Source organism: Neomonachus schauinslandi, chromosome 5 (assembly GCF_002201575.2).
Source record: "Neomonachus schauinslandi chromosome 5, ASM220157v2, whole genome shotgun sequence".
NCBI classification, from domain to species: Eukaryota; Metazoa; Chordata; class Mammalia; order Carnivora; family Phocidae; genus Neomonachus; species Neomonachus schauinslandi.
The window spans coordinates 101,336,688-101,350,990 of NC_058407.1; the positions used below are offsets into that span (position 1 = coordinate 101,336,688).

The 14,303-nt window shown below is 35.1% G+C and overlaps 1 protein-coding gene across 3 annotated transcripts in view; it reads left to right on the plus strand.

Moving 5' to 3' along the window:
* Nucleotides 1-14,303, plus strand: part of ERC1 (ELKS/RAB6-interacting/CAST family member 1) — a 511,631-nt gene that overhangs the window by 204,330 nt on the left and 292,998 nt on the right. For 2 of the 3 annotated variants that reach the window (XM_044914971.1, XM_044914972.1), the window contains one exon: nt 10,465-10,596. The exons of the other annotated variant lie outside the window; for it this stretch is intronic. In XM_044914971.1, coding sequence (XP_044770906.1) covers nt 10,465-10,596 — 132 coding nt within the window. The remainder of the gene's footprint in view (nt 1-10,464; nt 10,597-14,303) is intronic. 3 annotated transcript variants of the gene reach the window in all.

Consider the following 14,303-nt stretch of genomic DNA (forward strand, 5'->3'; position numbering starts at 1 on the left):
ATCCTAGAGAAGCTGATAGTGTTTATGTTTCTTAAATACAGTTTATTGATTTTCTAATCTGGTTCTTTTTCTACACAGAATCCTTTTTCTTTGGATTTCCAGTTTTACCACTTAAAGATTCTGGCTTAAATGAACCTTTGTTAATGATCCTCTACACCCTGTTTTGTTATTGTCTTATTCCTTATTCCTCAGCCTGTGTGTTTAATTATACTTTATTGTTTTCTACTTTTTAATATTTTATAATTATTCGTGTGTGATTTAATCACTTTCTCTTCTCAACTAGTTTATATCTGCCTTGGGTTAAGGGCTGTTTTAAACATTTCTTTTCAGAAATATTGAAATATTGTTCATTAAGTACAGCTATAATCATTGTTATAAATAATAAAATAAAATTTAAAGGTTTAGTTACAAATTTAAAAAAATCTTTGTATGATGCTACAACATTTAGCATCCTAATATTCTCTGAAATTTCATAGGTTACCCTTTAAGGACTTCGCATATTTTAACAAAGGAAATGTCGGGTTTTTGGTTAGTTGAGAATATTTACCTTAAATATTTTTATTCTTTAAGTAGTAACGCTCACTTTGTCTTTTGACCAAACTACAAGCTTTAGTCATATTCTAATACGACAAAGTAGACTGAAAGGGGAGGAATCTCATATCAATAGTGGTTTAGTGCTTTGTTTTTATTTATAACAAAAATAAGTATTTGAATTTAACCTTGAGAGAGGGTACTGTCACAGAGATTAGTGGCGCTGCTGAAAGAACACTGTGGCTCTTGTGAGTTAGCTCTCCTGAGACCAATGAATATTAAGAATAAAGTTCAAAGAAAGTGAAAACAATAGAAATAGAGATAGGGAAACTTTACATGTATGTAGGCATATTCTCTTTTTAGATGCATTATCAGTGAAGCCTTTGTGTTTTTCTTTAAAATTTGATTGGATTTTCTCTATCAAAAAGGAAAATTCTTCCATTTTGGTAAGATTTTTTTTCCTTTCTGAAACAAAGACTACTTATCTTTGGTTTTCACATTGGCCATGGGGATAATTATTTAAGAAAACCTTTAAAAAACTTAAGATTGTCTGATATCTTTCTAGAAATAGTATGTGATGTGTCACCTGATTAGATACCACTGATACATTAATGATGTTCTTATAAAAATCAATTTTGGTTTCTTAACAGATATTTTCAACCTATTTAAAGATATAATCCTATATCATTTCTTCCTCTTTAATTAATTTTTTTTCTTGGCAAGACAGGATTTTTTCTGTCTAGAATATGGGCATAGGTGGGTTTTTATGGTGTTCTTGGTAAATAGTAAATAGAGTTAGGGATTACACTGGAAAAGTATACATAAAATTAGCATCCATTTTAACAGCCTTTTGCATAGTTCCTGGAATTAACTTGAAAATCTGGTTTTCCTGCAGGTGAAGCACCTACTCAAATTGTTGGCATGTGTTTTTAAAGCTTTTTGCCGAAACTGTGCTGCTTTTTACCATTTAGAAAAAAGCAAAACAAGTCATAAAATCATTTTAAGGAACTCTATGGTGTTGAAATGGACTCTAGTTACTTTTCTCTCTGGCCAAAATTCAGTTCTATTTGATAGCCAGTGGAATGTACTGAAGGAATGTTTCTTGGTAATATTCATGTGTAGGTGGCCTACTAAGCTGCTTCCTACTGTTAGGTTATACCTGTTCTATGGAAACTTTTAGCCACATCCTTTTTAGCTTATTATAAGAATGCTCTCCATAAAATAATGAGTGGTTAAAGTTACATCTGGCACTAAAGTTCTTACAAGTACTGTGTCCTCATCTCAGTGAAATGAATGGTTTAATACTTTCCTTTGTGTTGTTGTGGAAATTCCTCCTTTATATTTGGAAAGTGAAGTCTCTGAGAAGATTCTTTTTTTTTTTATTCTTATGTTAATCCCCATACATTACATCATTAGTTTTAGATCTAGTGTTCCATGATTCATTGTTTGTGCATAACACCCAGTGCTCCATGCAGAACGTGCCCTCCTCAATACCCATCACCAGGCTAACCCATCCTCCCACCCCCCTCCCCTCTAGAACCCTCAGTTTGTTTTTCAGAGTCCATCGTCCAAGAAGATTCTTTTTAAGAGAGCAGAAGCAGGCACTATGTATCCCCTTTGCCAAGACCTCAAAGGCAAAAGTCATCCTCTTATGGACCACATAGGTTGTTTATTATTTTAAGTAAAAGATTATCTTTGGGATTTTTGGTAAAGACTTTGAAAATTTATGCTCGTTCTTTTTATAAGCATTATTGATCAGAGAAGATGTACGTACAGTAAGATTAGGCAAAGCCTATGTCCTTGCTCAAGTTTCTGATACCCAGCTCCCAGAATTTTTAGGATAAGAACCTGGCTCATCTACATGGGGTATTTGTACTATATGCTCTGTAAAAGTTATTTATGTAAAAGCATCATTTTATATGTATATATTTCCTCTTCTTTAATGAAATCCTTCTCCTCTTGTTTGACTTTGATTTTTAACAATTAAGGTTGTAACAGAGTTCTCTAAACAGGGGAGATATTTAAGGGACTTTGGACAGGAGGGGGAAAGATTGTCTGTCATAAATTTTAACCCAAGTGTTATATATGTTATATATATAAAAGTGTCATAAATTTTAACCCAAAGCATTTCCTTAAAATAAAAAGTAGTTGGTACATAACCAAATTGTCTCTGTGTTAGGCTAGCTTTCTTTTCTTAAAATTGACTTCATCAATGCATCTGGCTTTAGTTTTTTTCCCCCAGTAAGCATATGAGTAGTTGGTAATTGAATTCTGATATGTTGAATGATTTTAATGCAATCTTCTGCTCTGTGCGTTTGCTTGGGGGATGGAGAAAAGGGAGGAAGAATAAGCAGTTGCGGGGTGGGGGGAGGTAATAAAGAATTACTGTCTCTTTACGTTAAGGATAATGGATAGCAGCTAACATTAATATCTTTCACAATGTGTTAAAGCCTTTTCGGTAAGTGGTGTTTACTCCAAAGGAAGCAGCTCTTAATATATTAACCCAAAGAAATGACCTCCATAATCAAGGCAGAGTCCAAATTGAGAAAGGGATGGGGAACAGGGGAGGCTGGGTTACCTTGGATAATCTACGTGAGATCTGCAGTGACTTTCCCTCTGCTGCTGACAAAGGGAAAAGCTTCATAAGATCTGTCATTATCAAGTGATTTCTTTTTATGTTACTGTAGTATTGAACCTTTTTTCCTTTTAATTTTGAGGGCAGTGTGTGAAGAGAGCAAAAAATTATTTTTTAATGTTTGTTTTGCCCTCACTGTTTTCTTGAATGTTTGATTTGAAGGAAAGGCATTGGAGACTAGAGTCTTAAAGCCGCAGTGACAGAGCTGATGTCAAGAAGCAAAGTTCAGATGAGTGTATTAGGAGAGTTAGTAGTTGTATGGGATTTGCTAGAATCCAGTCTTCTTGTTAATGTGCCTAAAGTTACAGTTGTCACAGCTTTTGCCCTAATCTCATTCGACTATAGGAGTCTTCTTATTTAAGGATATGAAGAATATTTTGGTAGCTTCCCACTTCCTCTCTCCCCCTACCATCCCCCCAAAACTAGTCACACAAACCCCCTGCTTTGAGCCCTATACTCTGTAAATGAAGTGGTCTTATTTAACCTTATTTGATAAGTGTAGTTGGCATAGTAAGTAGGTTTCAGCACCTAATCTAGTGGTAGGAAAACTGGTCTGTGTTAGTTTTGATGAGTGCAAACATAATTAATAGCAGTTGAAGTAAAATTCTAAAGATACTGCTTTCATTTTTAGTGATACGAACTATTTCAAATGGTAAAGCATGTTCCTTTCCTGTCTCCAGATAGCTTTTAAGTGAGTTGTCTGTGGCACACAGTACATGTCTAAATTTTGGGTTGCCTAAATTGATTAAATAGAATGAAATTCCAAGTTAGAACAGGTGAATGAAATTGTAGTTTCTTTCTCTATGTAGTTTTTCTCCCCCATGCTGCCAATTTGATATTTTTCTAAATAATGAGGGCTAGAAAATTGGGTAACTCCAAACAGTACAAATAATTCCCCTCTTTGTAATTTTAGATTAGACTGTTGTTTTTTGCTAAATTTTGTGATTTTTTTGCCTCTTAAGAGTAAAACCAATTATAATGAGAATTCATAAGGGAACAGGATTTAAGGAGGGTCTTTAGTCAGTGGGGGCCAACAAGACCAGGAATACTTCATTCTCATAATTTCCTAAAAAATGGGTTTATTCCCCAAAGAAAGGAACTTTGCTAAAATGTGAGGACTGAACTTATTAATAACTTCTATTATATATAGCTCTTTAAACAACCACCCAGTAATTTTTTCCAGTTGACCTTTGATTGATTGGCATATCATCGAGTATTCTTACTACTGAAGTACTAGCAAATTAAGTCGGAATCCTCTTCATTTTTACCATAATCGTAAGAAAATATTTCATTAGAACTCAGTCCGGTTACAGGTTTTATGCTGAATAATTTCTGACAAAATGCATATTTTGCTGATCTCATATCCAATGGATATCCTAATTTTGTGTAGTATCTTTAATCTCTGCCTTTTATATATTAGGTAATCTAGTGTCATTTGGTTCCATTTTAATATAACCTCATAAAAAAAGCTCTGTCTTTCTAGTAAAGACCCTGTTATCCTAACAGGTATTTTTCTCTCAGAAGCAGTTTTGATAATCACTGTTTTCATGTCTCATTGCCTTGTTGATAATTCAGTTTTCTTAGGCTGGAAGTATACTCTAGCATACTACGATAATCATCTTCCAAGATGGCCCCAGATCATCCTTACCTCCTGGTGTTTGAGCCCTTGTGTAGTCCTCTCCCACATTGTATCAGGATTAGTCTGTGTGAACAATAGAAAATGTCAGAAGTGGTGGTATGTGACTTCTGAAGCTAGATCATAAAAGATACTGATGTGTCTGCCTTGTTCTCTTGGATCACTTGCTATGAGGAAAGCCAGGCGCCATATCATAATGACGCTCAAGTAGCCCTGTGGAGAGGACAGAGGCCCCTTGCCAATAGCTATCACCAACTTGCCAACCATGTAAGTGGAAGCAGAGGACTGAATCCTGACTGACATTTTAAGTGCTCAGTAGCCACATGTGGCTACTGTACTGGACAGCACAAATAATGTATTTAGCTGAAGAAGTTAGGATTTAATTGTAAGCTAAAGCAGCAAGTCAGTAATGCATATAAACAACAGGAATGATTTTCTCAAACTAAAGTGTGCTATGTCATACCTTAACTTTAATCTCTGTCTATATTTAGTTTCCAGTAAGTCACCCTCTACTTTCTGAATATCTCAGATCCTTCAAACCTGTGGAATAGAAGGGATTAGAGATATTGGAGGTTCTGTGTACTTTTCTTTTCTCTGTGATTACAGTCTTAGAATAGCAGGACTGCCTCATGATTTATCTTGAAGACTGGTGAATGTGGACTTTTTAAAAGAGAAAGTAGAATTAAATTTTTATAGCATATAGTCGAAGCCTTAGGATGTACCTGGTGTAATCACTGTCACTATTTGAGTCACCAAGAAGCACTTCCCAGGGGTTTCAGCACATCCCCTTAGTTCCTCCAGCCTGTGTTTACCAAGAGCAGAAGTATACGAACTCCTTTGTGATTTGCAGTTTCTGCAGATCTATACTTTACTGACATTTTATTGGCTCACACATATTCAGAGAAGTGGGTGATAACTGTCACTTCTTCTACTCGAAGTTTAGACATTGAATAGATTAGAGATTTTTCTCTTCCTTCAAACCAAAATACACCATTAAGTGTAGTGTAATTTTTTGTCACTAGAATTTTGTGTCAAACTCTATCACCAAAATCTACTCACAACTATTTTGATAGGTATTTAAAAAAAAAAAGAAAAGAAAACTGTTTGCACAGAAAGGGGGATAGGGGACAATTTTCAAAGCTCTTGGTTTGGTGCTGTGTCTTATACATATGCTATTGGGATATTTAAGCTTTAGGTATTTTCAGAATAATAGCAGAATTTATTGCAATATTTTATCTCTTTAAAAAAATGTTCTTATTAGAATATTCCATGGTTACCTAAAGACTGGAAAAGAATTTCTCATAATTTTGACCTGCTATGCAAATAATTTGCGTGAAGAAATTCAACTTTTGAATAAAAAACCAAGGAAGAGAGTGACTTGAAATTCATGTTTTTTTTCACCATTGTCACTGTCTTGAGATATATTTGCCCAGTCTCTCCTCTTTCCAGTAAGTAGTTAACCCATATGTTTAGAGTATCCATACCTGAATTGGTTACCACATTTATAACTATTTCTAGAAATTCATGTGTTCTTATTAATTTATTCGCAGTATGTGCTTTTCTTGCAACATTTTAAAATTTAATTTTGAATTTTTGTTTGAACAATGCTTATTTATATCATTTACAAAGTGACATAATACTACATGGCTTATAATAGTGATAGTCCTCTACCTCATTCTTGTCTAACCTGGATTCCTGCTCCCCTGAGACAACAAGCATGCTTTCAACTTTTTTGCTTGTTTCTTCTGCTGTTTACTTCCACCTCTCCAAATGACATTCTTATACTGTTGTTTTCTTATTTTTCTTATTTGGACATTAGTTATCTACTGACTTCTTATTATGAATGATGAGGAATTAGCCTTTCTAAGCAAATCACCACACACACTTCGTTCTTTCTGTCTTTCTAATATAAGTTTTACATTATTATGTCTCAGGCACATAGTATATTATGATTACATTTCCTTTACTGTACTCTAGTTTTTCCTGGTGGTAACAATAGCTTTGGGGTTTTTTTATTTGTTTTATTATTTATTTGTATACATATCACCAGTTTATTCCCAAATTCCTTTCTCCTACTATAACATTCCTCTTGATGTTGGTACTGTTATAGAATACATCATCCCTTATTTATTATCTCGTAATCTATTCATCCACTTTTTTTCTTGGAAACATCTTTCCTTGAATTTCTGTCCTCTCCTCTGAATTCTCTTTATTCTCTAGGCTTACGGTTACCCTTGTGGTTCCTTTCACTACTCATTTGTGGTAGATCCCCTTTTTCCTGGGTCCCATGTCTTCTTCTTTCTAGGTTGACTTCTTAAGTTTGATGGAGCACATCTCTAGTAGCTTTCTGAGAGTCCGTGATGTGAGGTAAATTTTTTAAGACTTTGCATTCTTCCCTTACATTTGATTGATAGTTTGTATATAAAATTCTAGATCAGAAAGCATCTTTCCTTCAGAGTTTTGAAGGCATTACTTCAGTTGTCTTCTGATTCTCTGTGTTTACATAAAAAATTCCAGTGCCTTCCAATTTTTTATGCTTTGTGGGCAGTCATTTTTGGCCTTTCTAAAACTTAAAAATCTTTTCTCTAGTATTCTAAACTTAAAAAAAAGGTAAAATACCCATATTATAGTCTAAGTATAGAAAATGTGTTTTATTTTCACTGAAAGTGTAAGAACAAGGAAGGATAATTTTAAATATGATCTAGCAGTGTGCTTAGGACTCCAGTATTTGTAGAACTAAAAGATTCTATTCACTTCTGGCATTGGCTCAATATTTTATTAAATGAATCAGATTCAAGGTGTGTAATTCAGTACAAAGGAAACTTCTTGGTTTACCTTAGCAAATATCTATTAAGATTCCGAAAATAAGATTGGAGCCACATTTTACTCACTAGATGGATTAAGTAGTTATGGACTTTGTTGGTTTTGGTGTTGAAGGTGATGAGAATATTCGCTGTCTTCATTCTTTTGTTGCCACCATTTTACATTGATTTTTTTTTTTTTTTAAAGATTTATTTATTTGACAGAGAGACACAGCGAGAGAGGGAACACAAGCCGGGGGAGTGGGAGAGGGAGAAGCAGGCTTCCCACTGAGCAGGGAGCCCGATGCGGGGCTCCATCCCAGGACCCTGGAATCATGACCTGAGCCAAAGGCAGACGCTTAAAGACTGAGCCACCCAGGCGCCCCCCATTTTACATTGATTTTAAATTGTATTGTAATTATAAGTTATATAATTTATAGTATTTCATAAATATTATTTGACAGTTTTCTGCTTTTTATTTGTGGTATTTCTTGACTTTCGTTCTTTGTCCTTATTATGGACACAGATTTTGAGCCAGTCTTTACCATTAAGTCCAGAAAACTTTTCTTAAATAAATGGCCTTGTACACAGAGCTCATCTGGTAGACTATGATTTTAGTACTGGTTTTGATGAAACTTTCAATATGAAAACCTGCCCTGATTATCTGCATTATGACAAATTACTAAGTATCCTCTCTCTAAAAAAAGTTTTACTGTTAAAGCCACAAAGCTATTTTTCAGCCCATGCAGAAAAGCAGATAATCCTGTTTGTTTGAAATAGCTTCTGGGAAGTTATCTGGGATAAGTTTTTCAGCCTCAGTTTAGGTTAGAATAACAGAAGCCTCTCAGGAGATCTCCCAAAGACAGTGTAAGAGTAAAGAATATCACAGACTGGACAAAAACATAATAATGAGTTATTTAGAACCAGTTGATAATGGGAAACATTCATGTTTCTTTTTGTTTACAACAATCTGTAATTCAGAATCCCATGTTACTACAAATAAAGTTATTCATTGGAGATTTTGAGAGGACTGAACTCACTGACGATTGCATCTGTCTCTTTCCACATAATCCTTCTGTTGGATTTCATATTCTTTGAATCAAAAGAAACTACCTGAGCCCCCCCCCTTTTTTTTTTAAAGATTTTATTTATTTATTTGACAGAGAGAGAGAGAGCGCACGCACAAGCAGGGGGAGTGGCAGGCAGAGGCAGAGGGAGATGCAGACTCCCCGCTGAGCTGGGGGAGCCCGATGTGGGACTCGATCCCAGGACGCTGGGATCATGACCTGAGCCAAAGGCAGTTGCTTAACCAACTGAGCCACCCAGGTGCCCTGCCTTGGCCTTTGTTTCTGTTGGCATCATTTCCTGTCCCTCTCTGCTTGGCATTGTTTTAGAAACCTTCAACAGTAACTTCTGCAGTTTTGGAAGCTGCACTTTGCTGCTCATGGGAGGCCACCTGGAAGCATTAAGATTTCAAGAAAGAACATTTTTTGATATAGCTAAACTTCCCTGTATAAGACAGAACCTTACTTATGGGGCTAAATCAGGGTATTTTATAACATTTTCTCCTGAAGAATGAACACTTTAAAAAAATGAACGTGACCTACATTACTGAAATGTGAATATTCTTTTTTTAATCTCATTTTTTTAGTTGAGAAAAATGAGAGAATAAAAAATTTGTCAACTTTTTATTATGAAAGATGTTAAATAGGAAGATATTCTTTCAGTGCTGGGAGAAGAATCTGACTTACCTTTGACAGATTTCGAGTTCTGGATTTCTGCAAAGTTGTTAGAAAGGACTTTCTGTGCCTTGCACTTATAAAAGTGAACTACAGTCTAATTAAATGAGAGTTGCATAGATGAATGATAAAATCCTTTGATCTCTTTTACTGATACAAGTATTCTGAAAGTTGGAGAATGTTTCAGTAACTCTTGTTCTTTTGTCTTTAATTTAATTGTATTAATAAAAGGCAGCACTTTCTTTTTAATCTTTTGGTTCTAGAAGAATTCAAAGAGGAAATGCTTAATAATAACCTGATGAATCTAATTCTTAATACTGCTTGAACTCTGCTTCATTTATCCTTCTTATTTTAAGATATTTCCTTTCTTACATGTTCTTAAAGTTCTGTTGGATTTTGTCTTTCTGATAGAAATCCATATTTACCTTCCCAGGAGTTAATTCTTAAGCTTATTTAGAATATCAAGGTTAGTGGGAATTAGTTGGCTAACTAATTTACTCATCCTTAGCCCGATCACTTAAATCCAGTTACCATTTTTAGTTTTCTCGTATGAGATTAAGAGAAAACTTTGATGTCTTGAAATCATTAGGAAACCACCTTCTTTTTCATTTACTTTTTTTTTCTAAATTAGTTTGCTAACAATTGTCTATATGAAGAATATAATCTGAAAAATCATGCTATTTATCTAACTTTTCATCAGGGCTGAACTTTGCAGGGAGAGACTGTTTTGGTATTGAGTCTTATTACTTAGGCTTCATCAAAGCTGACTTAAAGCCCAGTTTAGAAAGTAATTCAAAAAACAGCTTTGTGTTTTTAAGTAGTCAAGCCCTTGCTGCCTATGCTGCTTAACACAGTTTTAGTCTCTCTGTTACAGAGAACAAATCCATCACTAATTTCTCTTGCTTAACTAACTTGACCTTTTGCTCTTAATAATCTACTTCTCCAACCTCCTATTATACTTCTTTTCTTCCCTTGTTCTTTCCTCTGTGAAGATGTCTTTCTGGCTTGGATTTACTTCTGAAAGGAAGAATATTTCATAAGCAAATAGTCCTTTCTTGATAAATAGTCTCTCCTTGTGTTAACTAATTAGTCTACTTCACCTAGTCTTCCATCGTTTTCCAGGACAGTCTCCGTAAGAAGGATGACAGGATTGAAGAGCTGGAAGAAGCACTAAGAGAAAGTGTACAGATAACTGCAGAGCGAGAAATGGTGCTAGCACAAGAGGAGTCAGCCAGGACCAGTGCTGAAAAACAGGTCTGCAATTTTATACAGTTACTGGCAATGTTGCTGGTTAAACAAAAGGTAAAACCCAACCAGTATAGTTTAGGTAAACTGTACATGTGTTTATAGGGTTTCAAAAGCACTTCATCAGGTGTAAGTATTTAAACCTAAAAAAGAATTGAAATAAGGTTGAATGAGAATGACTCATGTTAAGAGTCTCTGCATTAGTAATTTGGAATTTATTTCACATATATAGCTGTGGTATATGCTCATGGATCTGGTGAGATGAAATGGAACTTGTCTGTTTGTTCCAAGACTGGTCACAATCCTGCTTTTAAATTGAATGGGAAAACACAAACATTTCTGAGTTAAATGTTAAATTTAAAAAACAGTTCATTTATTTTATACCCTGCCTTGTTCAAAAGAGCAGTTAAAGTTATAACAAGGTATTAACAAGGTTAATAGCAAGCATGAAGGACATGGTTATCATGACACTTGAGAGCACCGGGGCAGCATGCCTCAGCCCTGAAGTGACTTGTTAAAGGGTTCTGCTGCTGCTGTGTGTGGTGTTTGCTTTATATATTCTTCTCTGTCTTTTAGATCCCTGTACACTTGCTTTTGACTTTTTGTTAGGAAGGATAACTAAAATTGGGAAATGTGAATGGAAAAAATGGTTCTAACAAGCGAAGGCTCTAATCTCAATTCCTAGTATGAGTGTGATTTGAGGTTTTGAATCTCCCTTACACAGAGATTCATGACATTTCATTTTTTCAGTTATTTTTTCCTTTCCATTTCTTTGTTGGAGAACTCTACCTGCTAAAAAGGTAAAAAATTCAGTGAGCGGGTAACCTGAACCTTTGGGGAACCCCCATGATGAGACCACTGTGGTCTTGTGAGTTAAGGTAGTTGCATAGCAAGGAAGCAGACATGGTGTAGTGTGTGCCATAGGGAGTCCCTTCATAACTGTGTTAGTATGAGCCTATGGTTTCTTCAGTGCTAAATACAGAAAGAAAAACGGTTTTTAGCCACACTGAAGAAAAATGGAACTCTTCACAGTCTTTCAGTGTCTTTCAGTGCCCTGTTCCTACATAAATGCCTTGTCCACTTCTAATTTGAATATTTCCTGGTACACAGTTAAATAGAGCTTGGGCAGTAGAGAGCTTCAGAGAAGGGATGGTGACAGTCATTCATCCAGGGTGAAGAGGGATCTTCTTTTATCTTGATTTTACCTTTTTTATATTCTTACCTTTATTTTCAAAATGTCCCCATTTTTTCTTTCTTTAAAGATTTTTTTCTGCTTGGGGATCATTATTTAGTGACAAATCTTACATATTGGGGGTCATGTAGAAATGTTGGCAATTAATAAACATGATGTCATTATGGCATATAAATTGCTAATATGTGTTTTTTAAAATGTCTTATTGTGTGAACTAGTTATAATTTGCTTTTTTGGGGGGTAGATTTTTATATATTTATGTGTTTATGTATTATTTATAATAGACTTATTTTAGATCAGTTTTTTGGGGTTTGTTTTATTTTTTAGTTTCTGGAAAAGTTGAGCAGAAAGTACACGGAATTCCCATATTTTCCTTCCTCCACTTCAGTTTTCCCTATTGTTAACATCTTGCATTGGTGTGATAGATTTATTAGAATTGATGAGCCAGTATTGATACATTATTAACTGGTCCATAGCTTACGTTTTGGTTCGCTCTTCATCTCATACAGTTCTGTGAGTTTTGCCAAATGTATCATGTCATGTATTCACTATTACAGTATCATACAGAATAGTTTCACTGCCCCAGAGATCCTCTATGCTCTACCTGTTCATCCTTCCTCCATCTCCCCAATCCTTGATCTTTCTCCTGTCTCCGTAGTTTTTCCTTTTCTAGAATGTCATGTAGGTGGAATCACACAGTATGTAGCCTTTTCTGGCTGAGTTTTTCCATTTAGCCTTGCATTTTAGGTTCTGCCATGTCTTTTTGTGGCCTGATAATTTTGTTTTACTTCTGAATAATATTCCATTGTATAGACATGCCACAATTTGTTTATTCCAGTTGAAGAACATCTTGATTACTTCCAATGTTTGGCAATTATGGATAAAGCTTCTGTGAACATTTATGTATAGGTTTTTGTATGGACATAAATTATCAACTCATTTAGGTAAATACCTGGGAATTGCTGGATTTTATGGTAAGACTATATTTAGCTTTGTAAGAAACTGTGAAAACTGCCTTCCAAAGTGGCTATATATAATTTGCTTTTAATTGCATGCTTTTTTTTTCTCTCTCTCTTTCCTGTTTATCTTTTTTTCCACCATTCTGCTACTCACTGCCTATCTGAAGCTGTTGAGTGAAATATTGCATGAGACCAGTCATTTGGGCTCTAAGTGGTTTAAGGTATGAAGAAGCCGCTTTTATGTTTATATTTCTGAGGCCATTACATCTACTGTCCCTTCCTGCTGTCATCTTCTGTTCTTATTTTTATCTTTTTCTGTCTTCTAACTCCACTGTTAATTTTACTTGTATGTATTAATTGTATATACCAAGGTAGTCTACAAATATTCATTTGAAATATCTTAAAAGGATAAAGCTTTTTTTGGCTAGGGACATTATTCTTATTATCTTACTCAGGTCCAAAAATTACCTATCTCTTATCTAAATTTAGCCTCTGAGAAGAAATAACTCCCTCTGTTAGAAGGAGGATATTTCTTAATCTCAGGAAACAAACTGAGGGTTGCTGGAGTGGTGGGGGGTGGGAGGGATGGGGTGGATGGGTGATAGACATTGAGGAGGGTATGTGCTATGGTGAGCGCTGTGAATCGTGTAAGACTCATGAATCACAGACCTGTACCCCTGAAACAAATAATACATTATATGTTAATAAAAAAAAGAGAGAGAAGATAGTAGGAAGGGAAAAATGAAGGGGGGGAAGTCAGAGGGGGAGACGAACCATGAGAGACTATGGACTCTGAGAAACAAACTGAGGGTTTTAGAGGGGAGGGGGTGGGGGGATGGGTTAGCCTGGTGGTGGGTATTAAGGAGGGCACGTTCTGCATGGAGCACTGGGTGTTATGCACAAACAATGAATCATGGAACACTACATCAGAAACTAATGATGTAATGTATGGTGATTAACATAACATAATAAAATTAAAAAAAATAGGATATCTGTATCTCTTGATTGCTTAAAGAGCAAAGCAAAATTATTTGGGAATAATCTCTCTTAAATAAAATACAGAGCCTTTTAAAGTTTGAGAGGGGAAAACTCACAAAGGAAAAATTTTCTTCTTATAGGATCCCCTTATAGTTTCTTTATTCCCAATACATGCTGCTCCATATTGAGCCCATGCCCGATATATGAAGAAGTTGTATAGTGATCCCACAAAGGAAGATGTCCTATAACCTGTGTTGTCAAATGGAGAAATGAAAGTGAATAATCCCATGGGGGAAACCCAAGGGCTCCTTTTACTTTTGCTTTGTGCTTTTTTGCATGGATTTTCTTCTTCTGAAACTTGCCTCTGCTCAAGTTTAAGCAGGTTTTGTTGAATGTGAGAGTCCATTTTCTTAAAATGAGACTAGAGTAAAATCTGTTCTCTTAAGTCTCAGAATTGTGAGGTGGTAGGGAGCAATGTCCTTAGTTCAGCAGTGCTGCTATAAACTTAAATTTTTGAAATGCTTTTTTTTTTTACTTGAAAAGAATGTTTTAAATATCTTCACTAAGAGTAAGTTTATTTTTTGAAG